Source organism: Natrix helvetica (genome assembly GCF_964273705.1).
Source record: "Natrix helvetica genome assembly, chromosome: 2".
NCBI classification, from domain to species: Eukaryota; Metazoa; Chordata; class Lepidosauria; order Squamata; family Natricidae; genus Natrix; species Natrix helvetica.
Genome location: NC_138552.1, coordinates 118,738,586 through 118,754,547, shown reverse-complemented (window position 1 = coordinate 118,754,547; position 15,962 = coordinate 118,738,586). Strand labels below are relative to the sequence as shown.

Here is a 15,962-nt window from a genome sequence, read left to right as displayed (position 1 = left end):
TTGGATTGGACTATCTCTCCTACCCCTTCCCTCTCTCACTCACTCTCAAACAACCCCCCCCCCCCCCACACACACACAAAAGTTGGATTGGATATCTTTTCCAGTGGCTTGAAAGCAGCTCCTCTGCCCCCCCCCCTATTCCCCTGCTGCCTTTCCCAAACACCTCCACCATTGCAAATGCAGCCTGCTGTCTGGGTGGGAAATGCCTGGAACACAATAAAGCCCACCCACCACCTCCTGCTGGCAGGCTGGGGTGAGAGGAGAAGCAGAGAAGCCAGAGGGGAGCCGAGCCGAGCCTTCCAAAAGAAAGAGGCTGGGGGGAAGTGTGTGTACTACAGCATGGCTCTTTGCAGGCTTCCTGCCTCCTCCTGTGGTCTCCTCAGTGCTCGCTTGTGCTCTCCCTCCCCAAGTGTAGTTTGATTGCAGGTGGAGCCACGTTGCCTTTTCAAACTTGTAATCAGTGAAGCTGGGCTAGATTTTTATATAGTTTTATCCAGCTGTGTGTGTGTGTGTGAGAGAGAAATGAATGGGGGCCTGGGGAGGAAGTCACTAAACTTATATATATATACACACACACACACACACGCACACACACGTATAACAGAATAACAGAGTTGGGAGGGACCTGGTAGGTCATCTAGTCCAACCACTCTGTGCATTTTATATATCTTCCACTCTACTACCAAATTATTCTAGATAGATTAACAGAGTTGGACGGGTCCTTGTAGATCATCTAGTCCAACCCCCTGTCCAATCAGGAGACCCTACACCATTTCTGACAGATGGCAGTCCAGTCTGTTCTTGAAAGCCTCCAGTGATGAAATTCCCACAATTTCTGAAGGCAAGCTGTTGGAAAAAATATAATACCCATGGGTGAACCAGAATTTTCTTGAATTGGATGAGTTAAATTATGTTAGAATTTTTAGGAGGCTTACAGTTTTTGTATTATTATTATTGTTGTTGTTGTTATTGTTGTTGTTACTACTACTACTACTACTACTACTACTATTACTACTACTACGAAGCAACTTGAAAACTATGTTTTGGGTTTTTAATAGCTGCCTCCCCCAAAAGCAATCTTAATGGTTCACCTCTAATCTTACATCATTAGAGAAATGAATTTTATTATTTATAATATGCTTTTAATTAGATGACCCTCAAGAAAGATTAAAAATAGCACAATGATATATAACCCAAATCCCTTTTATCCAACCAGACTGACTGAATTGCAACAAATAAAAGAGATGTGAAAAATAAATGATTGCTAATTTAAACAAACCTTCAAGATTAAAGTAATGGTGGCAACTGTTGGGTACTTTAGATACATAGTGAATATGGGATAAAGGAGGAGAATCTATGGAGTAAGAGCAATGGAGAATACTGCAGTGGAATCTTCAATGTAATATTAGGAATAGATCCAGAAACCTGAACAAATGAGGACATATTTAATTAATTTGAAAGAGCAAGGATGAATAATATGAAAAAATATTTATGATCTGAGTCAAATGCCTTGTTTTCCCTTTTTAGGGACGTTCAGGGGAACCTGGCCAAAGAGGTCAGAAAGGAGAGAGTGGATATCCAGGAAAACCTGTAAGTTTTTATTATGCTGGTTATTGCTTTAGTAACTACACCTTACTAGTATACTTTGCCCTTTCTTTTCATATAATTTGCAAATAAACTCACATGTTGTAAAGTTAAATTAAAATCCATCTCTTAAATAAATTCATAAGAACCACAAAAATTGAGATGTGACTTTAATATGTTTACACTGCACATTCTTGACTTGCTTGCATCATTTAGAAGTATTCTAGATTGTACATAGATTTAGTAAAATTGTAGGAACTGATAACAGTTACTGAACTGATTGTGGCTAGCTTATGTGGGAATTCTGCCATGAGCCTAGTCAGAATACCAATACAAAAGCTAAAGACCTACATTTTACTGAGTTACAATAAAAGAAAGTAGAGCTGTGAAAATTCAAAAGTTATAAAGTTTGAAGTTTCACTTTGGATTCTGAGATAAAAAACTTTGTAAATATTTCAGGTTTTGCAATATGTTTCCCACATTTCTGTTAAATGGGATACTTTTTTAAATTGCTCACAGAGCTTCAGCTATATAGAAATGTAGATGTAGAACTCTAATGTAGTGTAGATAAATGTAATGTATCAATGTATATAATGTACATTAAAAGTAGAAATATAATGTAGTAAACCAGCAGGATTTTGTCTTCCCCTGTATTGAGATGCATACAGATAAGGAACAGATTGCAATAGCACTTCAACTTCTGCATTTAAGCTTTTTTTCTGCCATCAGTTTTCCAAGTTTGTGTGTTTTTATCTGAATTCATTATATCCGCTAGAACATGGCAAGATATTCCAATCAGTAAAATAAAAGAGATTAAAAAAACTTTTAAAAACTTTAAGAAAAACATACAGGAGAGCCCTTAATTCAAGGAGATGTGATAGTAAAACTGGCTGAAACTGAATGCAGTGTTATTTTGAAAGAACACTTTACTTCTTCCATGAGTGGCTTCCTTCTGGATCAGCCTGCACAAAATCAGCCTCTAAGACTGGCCTTTTGTGCTCTTGGCAACTCACATACAAGACTTTCTCCCCCAATCTCTGGACTTTGTTCTCCCATATGATTAATTAAGTGTCTGAACTTGTCAAGTCAATTTTAAGCAAGCACAGTTAAATTTATTCACAGTAAATTATATCTACATTTTTAATCTTTCTTTCAGGGATTTATGGGTAGTAAAGGAGAGTCTAGAGATGTAAGTCAACCATTAATTTATCGCATCAGATCTTTTGTATTTCTTCATGTTGGAAACCTTTTTTCACTCTCTCTCTCTCTCTCTCTTTTACTTTAAAGCACTGTACGCTTATACACAACATCAAAGATAAATGCCGTAAGTCTATTTCTTTTGCCTCTGGTCTTGATGTAGTTGGCTTTTTGGTATAGATTATAAAGTAATTTCTTTCTTTTCCTTCTTTCTGTTATTATTCACAGCTTGCTGTTATGGTAAGTTCATTTTAAATTATTCAATATCTGCAATCAGATGAAAAACCAACATACACAACTTCTTTGAAATACAAGCATTGAATTATTCACTGGTAAACTCTGTCCCTTCCTTTTGGGGAGTGAGGGGAAGGGGGCTGTACAGCTAATACCTTTTTTTCTCATAATACTTGCTTCTTAATGTCCCCGGTTTCTGCAGGTCCAAAAGAATGTCCTGTTTATCCAACTGAATTGGCCTTTGCTCTTGATACTGCTGCTGGTGGAAATGCAGACACTTTCAATAGAATGAAGGACACAGTAGTGTCAATTGTTAACAATATCACAATTGCAGAAAGCAACTGCCCCAGAGGTGCCCGGGTAGCACTGGTTACATACAACAGTGAAGTTACCACTGAGATACGTTTTGCTGATTCCAGAAAGAAGAAGGAGTTGGTAAAACAAATCAAGGACCTCCAATTTGTTCAGACATCCAAACAACGTAGCTTAGAAACAGCTATGGGATTTGTGGCCAGGAATACTTTCAAGCGTGCACGTAGTGGCTTCCTTATGAGGAAAGTGGCTGTGTTCTTCACCAATGGCCCAACAAAAGCATCTCCACAGTTGAATGAAGCAGTACTAAGACTCTACATTTCTGGAGTTGTACCTGTATTCCTTACAAACAGAGAGGACAGGGTCCTTATCGATGCATTAAAGGTCTGCTTCCTTTTGTTTTTCTTCCCCTTGCATAATCTTTCCAGGAATCAATCAATAAATCAATCAATCATTGTTATAGGATTCAGTCAGTCACTTCTGTCTTTCAGGAGCACTCAACAAAATGGCTTAATTTTGTTATTTTTTATATTGATTATTGTCCCTGGATCACTGCACATACAATATTTTGGATTTAAAAAGGAAAAGATTGCTTCAGAGTATTTGTGGCCATGTGCAGAGCACTTGTGGCCACTCCCTAAACCAAATGCATCTTTTCCCCAGATTATGCTACAGCTGTGAGCAACAACCATTTAATCCTGGGGAAAGATGCTGCTGCATAGAGAGTTCATATATGAATGAATCAAACTTACATCTGTCAGCCTGAAAGCTTTGTGGTTTATCAGCAGTAGCTAGGCAAAGTCTTAAAAGCAGCAGACAATGTGGATGCTTTTGCATATAGTTCTTTTTGCCCAAGAAATGCCTACAAAACTTCCCTCACAGGTTTTCCCTGAGCATGGTAAAATAAAAAAATCAAGATGGCAACCACAGTTGTGCAATTGAAGCTCTGCACTGTTGTGACCAGCATCTTGATGTTTTTAAAATCATATACTGTGGACACCGATACGATCCCTTAAATCCATCCACAATAGGAAATTGACTGTCTTCAGAAAGGAGTGGGGACTTGCCAATTAATGTGCAGGTTTCTGTTTTTGTTTGTTAGTTTCCATACATTCAAAATAATAAGTTGATTCCAGAGATCTATTGTATACTTGATATTCTATGTATTCAGTGGGACTTAGTTCTTCCTCCTGTATCTGTAGTAGTAGTAGTAGTAGTAGTAGTAGTAGTAGTAGTAGTAGTAGTAGTAACAACAACAACAACAACAACAACAACAACAATAATAATAATAATAATAATAAAACAGTACTAAAGATTTAAGAAAAAGCATATCATGTGGTGGTGGGGAATAGCCTGAGGATGGGGAAGTTGGCAGTTGACTGTCTATCCAAGCAGGAGCATCTGGCTTCTGATCATGTAAACAGTTCTTTGGATATAAGCCATAAAGTCCATTAATAATGCATGGCTGCTTCTTTTCCAGCTGAAGCTGTCAAATCAGTATATACTGTGGATGAAAGAAGAGACTAAGGAGATGGCAATTATTATGTCATTGTTTTGAAAAAGATGGCCTTGCACTCAGATTAATTAAAACATAAGAAAACCTCTTTGTTAGAAGAATGTGTGGCAACCATTATTTTTAAAACTATCCTTAAAAGGATTGAAAGAAAAATTCTCAGACAATGGCGGGAAATAGAACAGTAATTTGCTGAAATAGCTTCTTAATTTGAATAGCATCAAGATAAGTAATCTTTCCCAGAGATGGATGGTATCCCAGTTAAAATTATCCTACACAGTTTGTTCATTTGATAGTGTAGTCACATTAATTGGATTTGAGAATTCGTGCATGATCCAGTTTTTAAGATGTCACTGTTGACATCCCTCCCTCCCTCCCTCTCTCTCACATTTTCTCCTACCTCTTCTACTAGAGCTCAAGATAACAATATAATAATTCATTCTCCATTTTATGATCACAATAGCTTTAGAAACTAGTTGGGTTTGTACTTAATTCAAAGCCACTTCATGAGTTTTTCACATCACATTTCTTGTGAGTAAGTTAATATGGATGGTGGATAAACCAAGAAGCTGCAGTTGAGATTTCATTTTCAAGTTTAGGTCCACATGTTGTAAGTCCTACCGCCAGATGTTCTGGAGGTAAAGTAGGAGATAAAGAATGGACAAACTGTTCATTGTACTTTCATATTGAATCCTTCACTCAATGATACAGAAAGGTAGGCTTTGAATCTAAAAGATAAATATACAGAACAATTTACAAAAATGTACTGAGATCTGTATCTATGTCCAAGTGGAATTTAGAAAAGCTAACCCCTTTCTTGATATATTTTAAAGACTCTGGGCAATTTAACAAATTGTTTCCAGAATTCCATTGACTGCATGTTTCTCTTCTTGTTTTTAGATAAACAACACTGGTGGACAGGCTTTAGCATTTACTGGTGGGACTGGTCAACTGGCTGCAACTATTAGGAAAGTGTTCACATGCCATATTTGTCTAGGTAAAATATGTGACATATTTTTTTACTTGAGATATTTGTGTACCATGACAAAATCAATTTGTAACCAGTCTGCTTGAAGATTTTCGACAAATTAGAGAGAACCAAGGAAATTTTAGAGGGTTTTTTGGTTTGTTTTAAGCTCTGCCATGTAAGGGCCATGTAAGGGCCGTGTTGCATGGATGGACCTGCCTTCTTTTCAACCTTGGACTAGGTCAGAGTGCCTTATAAGGCCATGGTCAGAAACCATTCTGGAACCAGCAGTTCAGTCTGAGCAGGCTTCAAGAATCTTGTGAACAATTGTATTTGTTTTTTTTTTACTGTTACTAATGCTTCCTCTGTTTCTAATAGTGCTGTTCAAGGGACATTTTGTTTTTACATTTCTGTTCTCATGATCATGCACTACTGATGTTCTTTTAGTAGTGATGAAACCCAGATGAAATTAAAATTTATAATTAGCCTCGTTAAAGCAATACTACAATCTGCTCATAATGTAGTCATTCAGTTGCCACATGCAATGGTTCCCATTGTAGTGGAAAATTTTGTGGTGGAAACTTTTATGGGCCAGTCAAGGAGTTTTAGAATCACTCTAAACCCAGAAATAAAGCATTTTTAAATGCATAATTTGAAGCTACTATCAATTATGCTTTGGTTTTTGGTAGATGCTCTGGTTTTTTGGCACAATTGACGATTGTATATCTTGCTGTTTTTGTCCAACTGAAGGACAAAAAAAGGGCACTGCAAATATTAATTATGTAATAATTATATATTTATTTGTCTAGATGTATGTGATCCTGATCCCAGCTGTGGTATCCAGAGGGGTAGCTTTGGCAGAGACAGACGGGCAGCGCCTACAGATGTTGACATTGATATAGCATTCATCCTGGATAGCTCTGACAGTACCACTCAAATGCAGTTCAAAGAAATTAAGAGCTACATTTCATATATTGTAAACCAACTGGAAACTAGTTCTGATCCCAAGTTATCACAACACCATGCCAGGGTTGCCATTGTCCAACATGCTCCCTTTGAGTTTCAATCAAACTCAAGCATATCTCCTGTCAAAGTTGAATTGTCACTCACAGATTATGGCCCAAGGGACAAATTAACAGATTTCATTCAAAACCAAATGTCACAACTATATGGAACACGGGCTGTGGCAACTGCAGTAGAGTATACAATGAGGCATATTTTTGAGAGTGCACCAAATCCCAGAGATCACAAAGTCATTGTTTTGATAATAACAGGAGGTATTGAAAAGGAAGAACTTGAACACCTTCAGAAAGTTATTGTAGAAGCTAAATGTAAGGGATATTTTTTTGTCATTATTGGCATTGGTAGGAATATTAATATTCCAAGTATCTACAGCTTGGCAAGTGAGCCTAATGATATCTTCTTCAAATATGCTGATGAGGCATCAGAACTTCATGAAGAACCATTGCTACGTTTTGGAAGCCTCTTGCCATCCTTCATCAACAGTAAGTAGATGCTTAATATGTCAGTGAAAGGTAGAGAGTTAAAAGGGTTAGACCAAAGAGCACCTGAATCTGGGAGGGAGGGTTTAGGGTGCAAGTGTAATGGCTCCCCTCCTAACTTGAGAAAGTAAAGACTCTTGAAACGGATTATTTCAAAAGGAACCTTTAATCAGTCATGATGGAAACCATTAGAAGCAAAGCAGCATCTGAAAACCTTTAGGCCATGCAAATGGGATTAAGCTGATAATGACCCCTCCCCTTTGTCCGAATGCAGATTCTGACCAATACACAAGTGTGAAGATGTTTCCTTAACTCTTCTGCCTTGGGAGTCAATAGAACACACATTCCCATGGCTATCTCTAGTTAGACATCAAAGTTATGTATCCCACATGGCTATCATAAACATCCCTCCAGAGATGTTGGGCCCTTCAATCTCCCGGTGACAGCAAACCATTGTAAGGTTGTAAAACTCAGTTGTTTCAGATGTAGCTAGTGATTTAACTCCGAGGCTCCCCTCCTCCCAGTTGAATGGCAGTATCACTTTTAGGGATCTGACAGCAAGACTGTACAGTCAAAGAACAATGTTGCAAAATAAACCTAAAACCATATATTTGACCGAATACTTCAGTCAGTGTCTGCCTGCTTGCCTACCTGCCTGCCTGCTGTATGTATTTGTTCCCAGGCTTAGGATGGGAAATTTCTGTATAATAGGCAGAATATAATAAAGCAGCAAACCTGAACTCTACACATGTAGGCTTGACTCCTTGTGCTGAACTAAATCTAAATAAATGTTAGAACAGGGGTGTCAAACTCACGGCCCACGGGCCAGATGCATCACCCACTCGCCACACCCATTTTAGTGGAGGGGGAAAAAGTTATGATATGACACATTACAAAACGTGATGCTGCAAGTTTTATTCTGTGTTAGAATATTTAAATAAAGATATGGTTTTAATTCCTATAATATGTTTGGAAAATGAGAAAATATTTATGCAAAAATTCTCCCTTGTGTTTTAGGTGAAAATACCTTTTACTTATCTCCAGATATCAGGAAAAAATGTGATTTGTTCCAGGGTGACCAGCCAATCAAAAAATTTGGCCAAAAACAACTGTAAGTCTTTACAGTTCATTTTCATTGTCAGAATGTAAATTTTCTTCCAGATACCAAATTATGTGTGTAAGAATGAGACCCCTCTCTTCATTATGCTTGCCATGTTATCTCGATTTTTTTCTATTTTATTGATTGTATTGTATTTTTTTTTTGCTTGATTCTTCTCAGTCACCCAGTCATTGTGAATTAAGTGGCATACAAATGTAATAAAGTATATTATTATTAATTATTATTATTATATTTATTGCCTTGAAGGGGCAATAAATATGGGTTTAGAGCAATATAAACCTGTTTCTTATATGGGTAGAAAGAGTATCCTCACTTGACCCTATCCTTGTCCCATTTCTAACCCTTAAGTTCTCTTTAATTATATTTAGTTGTCCTGGGTTTAAAGCATTGTTTTTCCTTTCAGGCCAATAGCATTCAGCGATGGCTGCAAGTTGTATAAAAATTACTATGTTCTGTGAGCACTCTATCAGATTAAGTTTGGTGACTAATGGTACATGAGAGTTCTTATTCTTCCTTATAAGCAGATGTAGGCTTGCCTCTCTCCCTGTCTCTTGTCTATGTAAAGAAAGAAAAAGAAGGATGATAAATTCTTAAACATAACCAATGAATTTGTGATGCTGATCTTTTTTCCCTAACAACCCCCGCCCCCCAAGTATTCAACTTGGATATGGCAGAATGGGTCATAGGAAGGAATGTTTGGCTAGAGTCCTGGAGTCTGGCTCTCCCCATCCCGGATACTGTGCTTGATTTGTGGATATTTGACCTGTGTGGCTGATGACTTGCTGAAAGGGGAGAGCAGCACATTCCCAAGAATCAAGCAGAAGTTTTGTCCCTCACACTCTGCACAGGCATGATGAGAACAGTCCCATTTAACATTGGGTCAAAATAGACTAAAGGGATATGAGATGGAGCAGCCGTATATTTTGCAAGATGACTGGAGAGCTCATTAATTCATCATCAGAAAGAAGCTTCTTTTCCAGACCTGATTACTTCAGCTTTAGAATTTCTCCTCTGGTGGTCAACTGGATCAACAGAAGACCCTTCCTAATGTCTGTTTGGGAAGCTATCACAGATAGCTTTTAATCAGAACAATAACTTCACTAACTGTTGGAAATCCAGTATCTTTAAGATGATCATTTGTTCCTTCTGATTTGAAGATGTATTCATATATTAGAAAATATACTAGAAAATATTAATATACACTTATACTAAAAAATGCTCCTGTCTAGAAAATCCCATATACTTTTCTGACCAAGTTTACTTTTCAAGAACTTATATTAATACTGGGGGTATCTTAATAAAATTACTATCCTTCAGATAAAGCGTGCAATAAAATTGCTAAAAATTGTAAAATGTTTTTGTTTGGAAAAGAACATTGGATTTTTTAAAAGCTGCTGTCTTAAATAACTCTACCAAAAAAGTGCAAAAGAGTGCAGATGCAGATTTTGAAACAAAGACTTAAAAGTGTCTTGATTATTTACAGTATGCATACCTATAACTATTTCTGTTTCTTCTAACAGAACTATTCCAAATAATGTTACTGTCACACCTGCTGTAACAGAAAAATCAAAAGGTAAGTACATCTTCCTGCTATTGCTAAACAGATTTAAATATATTACTTTACAATAATTTGCTATTTACTGTTTTGTTTACAAAAGATTACTATGTTTAACTTCAAATACCATATCTTTGCTTCAGTAAAAGAGGTATGTATGAAAAGAAGTCCTGCAGATTATATTTAAAAATAATAATTGGAAAAATTACAAGAAGTAGGAATGGACAATATTTTTTTATAAAGGAAAACAGCTGGAAGTGGGAAAAGTTGAGGTTTCCTTAGAAATTCTTTTCAGTGGTTGCAAGTTTCAGGAGGCTTCCCCCCCCCCCCCATTAAAACAACATAAACAGATATTGTCTGTTTTTTTGTGTTTGATTTTAAATGTAGTTTGTATTTAATGCATTTAATTACAGCTTCTTTTTGTGTTTTCGAATGCAAAATGTGATCTGTTAGATAGGGCAATGAGAAGGCAGACACGGGCTTAACGCAACAGCAGCTGTTTATTACAGAGGAACAAGTATGTACAATCCAGCAACTGTTCGGTCTGACAGCTCTCCTTTTATAGGGAGCTGTCAGACCTCTTAGCCAATCAGATTAAACCTCTGCTCCCGCCGGAACAGAGGACTAGAGTAGAAACCACGGTAGCTAGTATTAATATCTAACACCCCTCCCCTCTTGGTTGGGATGTTCCTATTGGTCACATATCTTTGAGGTAGGTGGGTCTTTGTTTCGCTCTACCAGACCTGCACAGTTCATTTGGAACCGGTTCTTCAGGCAGGTCGGACGGACCTGTCTGCTCTCCAGCTCCGCTCTGTGGAACCTGCTGGAACCTACCCCAGGACACAGCTGGAATTCCCTGGCTTCGCTCACTTGGAGCTCGCTGTTGGCCTGCAATAAACTCAGATAAGTTTTCTGGACCTTGCGGGTTTGAGTTGGCTGTGGAAGGAGTGAATGATTGCTCCTTTTGGGTAGGGCCTTGGTTGCCTTGTTTCGGATTTTCGTCTGGTGCCCTAAGATTGGAGTGGGAGAGGCGACCACGGAGTTGATCAATATGCCTCCTCCAATTTCTACCATCCTCTAGCTCTAATAGATAAGAGCGAGGCCCGGTGATGCCTATTACCGTAGCAGGAATCCACAGAGTTCCCCCGGCATAGTTGTGGGCGTATACTGAGTCCCCTATGCTAAAGTTTCTAATCTTGTTTGTGGAGTCTGGGGGCGATGTGGCAGAGTAGTTTGGGTGTAGCCGGTCTAAGTGGGACCTTAGACGGCAACCCATGAGAAGCTCAGAGGGGCTTCTCCCAGTGGTGGCGCTTGGCGTAATAGGTTGGATTAGTAGATAGTGATCAACCTGTGTTTGCCAATCACCCGGGCCCATTCTGGCAAGGGCCACTTTAGCGGATCGCAACATTCTCTCCACCTGACCATTGGAGGCCGGATGGAATGGTGCGACTAGGGCATGCCAAATTCCCTGGCTAGCTAAGTAGGTCTCGAATTGCATGGCTGTGAATTGGGGCCCATTGTCTGAGACCAAGACATCGGGCAGGCCGTGCATGGAGAAAAGTCTCCGTAGCACCTTGATGACCGCCTCTGCCATGGTAGAGGTCATCAGGGCTACCTCTAGCCATTTCGAAGATGCGTCCACAACTATGAGGAACGTTTGGCCATAAACGGGGCCTGCAAAGTCAATGTGCACCCTAGACCAGGATTCCTGAGGGCGCTCCCACTCCTTAGCAGGCACCTGTGGAGGAGCTGGTCTGGATTCCTGACACGGAGCACAGGTAGCCACCCACTCTTCTATCTCCCTGTCCATGTTAGCCACCAGACATAGCTCCTAGCCAAGGATTTCATCCTGACAATGCCAGGATGCCCCACATGTAGTGACTCCAGTACTGCCTTTCGCAGTTTGCTTGGAACAACCACCCTGTCCCCCCACAGTAAACAGCCCTTGATTACCGACAACACATCACGTTTAGTAAAAAACATTTTAAATTCGGCCCCAAAAGGCCCCTTGGGCCACCCCCTCCACACCCAGTTCAGAATCTGCTTAATAACAGAGTCTTTAGCAGAAAAACAGGCAACATCGTTGGACGAGACAGGTCCAGAGTCCAGCCAGTCAATAAGAAGGACCGGTGTCTCGGGAGTGCGGTCGGCCAGCAGTTCGGGTAGGGGACAGCGGCTTAGAGCGTCGGCATGTCCCAACGTGGAACCAGGGTGATGAATCAGTTTGTAGGAGTAAGCAGCCAGGAAAACAGTCCACCTGGTCATGCGCGGAGACAAGGAAACCGGGGTAGGTCGGTCCCCTGCCAGTAGCCCCAGCAGCAGTTTGTGGTCCATTACAAATTCGAAGTCTCTGGCGTAAAGGTACTCGTGGAACCGTTTGACTCCCGCTACAGCAGCCAAAGCCTCTCTGTCCATTTGGCTATAGTTCCTTTCAGCGGGAGACAAGGTTCGCGAGTAGAACGCGATGGGGCCTTCCAAACCATTTGGCATGCGGTGGCTGAGATGGCGATGATGCCAAAAGGGGATGCGTCACACGTTAACACCAGTGGCAGGGTTTGGCTGTACTGGACCAGCAGGGAGTCAGCAGTCAGCAGGTGTTTTACCGTGGTAAATGCGGCGGTCTTGGCTCGGTCCCAGGACCATTTGGCGTTCTTGGACAGGAGGTGATATAAGGGCTTAGCGACTGTTGCTTTCTGTTTGAGAAAGACGCTGTAGAAGTTAAGGAGCCCAAGGAATGCCTGCAGCTTGGCCTGATTGCGAGGTATAGGGGCTACCTGGATAGCTTTTACTTTTTGGGATGTCGGGTGGATCCCAGAAGCATCAATCATGTACCCCAGAAATTCTACCCTGGGCACATTAATTTTGCATTTTTCTTTTTTGAACCAGAGGCCTTTTTCGCAAATTCTGGTCAAAACAGCCCTGACTCTTTTTAAAAGTTGCGCCTTGTTTGCAGCCGATACTAAAATGTCATCGAAATAGGGGATGACTCCTGGTATCCCCTGCAAAAGCCGTTCCATGATGCTTTGGAACAGTCCAGGGGCGATACTAACTCCGAATTGAAGGCGGTGGCATTTGAATGCACCCCTGTGCGTCACGATAGTTTGAGCCTCCGCTGTGGCACCATCTATAGGCAATTGCTGGTATGCCTGTGCCATATCTAATTTAGCGAAATTTTTTCCTGGCCCTAGTGAATGTAGTAGGTGCTGTACAATGGGCACAGGGTAGGCGCTTTGTTGCAGCGTGTTGTTAATTGTGCATTTATAGTCTGCGCAGATGTGGACTGACCCATCCGGCTTGACCAATGTCACTATGGGGGTCTCCCAGCATGCATGGTCGACTGGTTCTAGGATCCCCTGGCTCACAAGTTTGTCAATTTCCGTATCGATTTTAGGGCGGAGAGCAAAAGGCACTCTCCTGGGTTTAAGCCTGATAGGCGCGACGTTGGGGTCCAAGTTAAAAGAAATTGGCATTCCCTCATACTTACCGAGACCGGAGCTGAAGACATCCTCAAACTCCTTAAAAATCGCCTCAGCGCCGCTGTCTCTTATGGCGTTGATCCCGGTGACTTCCAACCCCAGGGCTTCGAACCAGTCTAGCCCCAGGAGGCTCTGTAGCAGTGCGCTGGCCACGTTCATGGGAAGCTTGGTGCAGATGTTTTTAAATTGCACCCGGAAGATGCCTTGGCCTATGATGGGGACTCGGTTCCCCTGGTAGTCGCACAACATGATGTTGGCGTGCGAAGGTGCCATTTTTTCAGGCTTGGGATGGCTTGCTTCAGGGTCGACCAGGAGATGATCGTGGGGGACGATCCAGTGTCGACTTGAAGCTCGCAGGGAGCATCCTCAATGAGGACTGTGACTTTCAGCCTTTTTGGCCGCCTGGTGCGGACTTGCCCTATCATGGTTTGATAGGTTACTTTGGGTTCTCTCTCTGGGTGCCCTTGAGTTTTCTGCCAGGCCCCTGGGTTGGGCCTCTGTTGGCAGTTTGGATTTGGTTTTGGCTGCCAGGCAGTGGCAGGGAATTCGCTCTGGCACATTTTGGCAATGTGCCCCATTTTGTTGCAACGCTGGCAGGTTGTGTCTCGGAACCGGCAGGTAGACCGGGCATGGTCCCCTCCTCAGCTTGCACAGGGCAGCAGGCACAAGTTGAATCTTCGCGCCAGTTTTGTGCGGCTACTGCACATGCGGTAGCTGTCATCGTCTTCACTGTCAGAGAATTCTTGTTCAGCGGCCTCATGATGTACGCGTGTTTGCTTCTGCATGGTTTGTGGCATGTTGTGCTGGCACTGCAATGCTTCCGTGGACTTGTCGGCTGATTCGGACACCCTGGCTTCATCGAGTGCGATCTGCAGAGACATGTTCGATCAGGCTAGCAACATATTAGCTTATGGACTCCCCTTCTTTTTGGTTCCGCACATTGAATTCGTGGCGGCGAACGTGCCTCAAAGGTTTGGGCACGTAGTGAGTTTTTAGACTCTGCTGTAACGCCGCCCAAGGAACTGCTTGGATCGGAGTTGGCTCTGATAAGTCCGTCGCTGTTTCAAAGACCTCTCGGCCGCAGTAGCCCAGGAAGAGGTTTTTCTTGCGGGAGTCGGGAACCCCCATGAGGTCTTTTGCCTCGAGGAAGCATTCGAACCTCAGCATATATGATTCCCAGTGTTCGGCCACTGGGTCATACGGAGTTGGCGGGGCGTGCATAGCCATTCTTGTCTGAGGCGATTTGAATTTGCCGCTCAAAATGGTCACTTGATGCCGTGCCGATGCTCTGGGCTGGATTTACTTGCTGGATGTCTCGTTGTTCGTTCTTCGCCTATCTACCTCTCAATCCCACCCTCGTCGCCAGTGTTAAATAGGGCAATGAGAAGGCAGACACAGACTTAATGCAACAACAGCTCTTTATTACAGAGGAACAAGTATGTACAATCCAGCAACTGTTCAGTCTGACAGCTCTCCTTTTATAGGGAGCTGTCAGACCTCTTAGCCAATCAGATTAAACCTCTGCTCCCACCGGAACAGAGGACTAGAGTGGAAACCACAGTAGCTAGTGTTAATATCTAACATGATCTGTTCATTTTTTATGATTATTAGCAGGCAGGTTTTAAGTAAATGATTTACAAAATAAGTATATGTCAACTGGGTTCTGGAAATGTTTGCAATCTTTTTTTAGATTGCAAATAGTACACAGTTCCACGTGCAATTAAAGGTTCTAGCATATTGGAATATTCTTACCTTATTATAGATATTTTTTCCCACCTTCCCTGTTGGGGGATTTTTGTGTTAGATAGGATCATAAGTTTTTATGAATGATATCTTTTTTTGTATAAGTCTTATCCTGAACATCCTTAAAATCCCGAATCTATTAATTCTGTTCTTTTATTAGTTTTTTCTTTTCTTCAACAGTGATTAAACATAATGGAGAAGTCCAAATAACTGATATCACTGAAAACAGTGCTAAACTGCATTGGATGATTCCTGAGCAACAGAAAATCTATGTCTATCACATCACAGTCACCTCAGCACATGACCACTCCTTAGTTTTGAAGCTTAATTTAACTAACAATGAAAGAGTCATTGGAGATCTTCAGAGTGGACAAAAGTATCATGTTGCTATCACAGGTTATCATAATGCCCAGGCCAAAGCTACTTATAGGGGAACATTTAATACAAGTAAGTTATCTTGGGTATTAGAATTAAGTGCATTGTTTTTTCTATCAATTTTGGTTTTTGGATATACGAAGAAGCAAACCAGTTGTCCTAATAGTAATGACACATAGCCTAATTAATGCTATGTATTTGGGTCACATTTTTAAGCAGCATTATATGCTATAGTGAGGTATTCATTTGATAGATTTTTACAGTAGGAGAAAAGATAATATTGTAACAATTTGATTAATATTGATCTGCAACTTCCAAGTGTCTACTCAGAAGGAATAATGTCCTCTTCCTGCATTTTTACATTGCTGAAGCATAATTTCGAGT

General features: G+C 41.0%; 1 protein-coding gene across 1 annotated transcript in view; it reads left to right on the top strand.

The window, feature by feature from the left end:
• Positions 1–15,962, top strand: part of COL6A3 (collagen type VI alpha 3 chain) — a 167,534-nt gene that overhangs the window by 111,773 nt on the left and 39,799 nt on the right. Inside the window, exons 31-40 of the mRNA XM_081940022.1 lie at positions 1,528–1,590; positions 2,741–2,773; positions 2,872–2,908; positions 3,010–3,021; positions 3,218–3,711; positions 5,741–5,837; positions 6,617–7,312; positions 8,327–8,420; positions 9,950–10,002; positions 15,384–15,650. Of these exons, the coding sequence (XP_081796148.1) occupies positions 1,528–1,590; positions 2,741–2,773; positions 2,872–2,908; positions 3,010–3,021; positions 3,218–3,711; positions 5,741–5,837; positions 6,617–7,312; positions 8,327–8,420; positions 9,950–10,002; positions 15,384–15,650 (1,846 nt within the window). The remainder of the gene's footprint in view (positions 1–1,527; positions 1,591–2,740; positions 2,774–2,871; positions 2,909–3,009; positions 3,022–3,217; positions 3,712–5,740; positions 5,838–6,616; positions 7,313–8,326; positions 8,421–9,949; positions 10,003–15,383; positions 15,651–15,962) is intronic.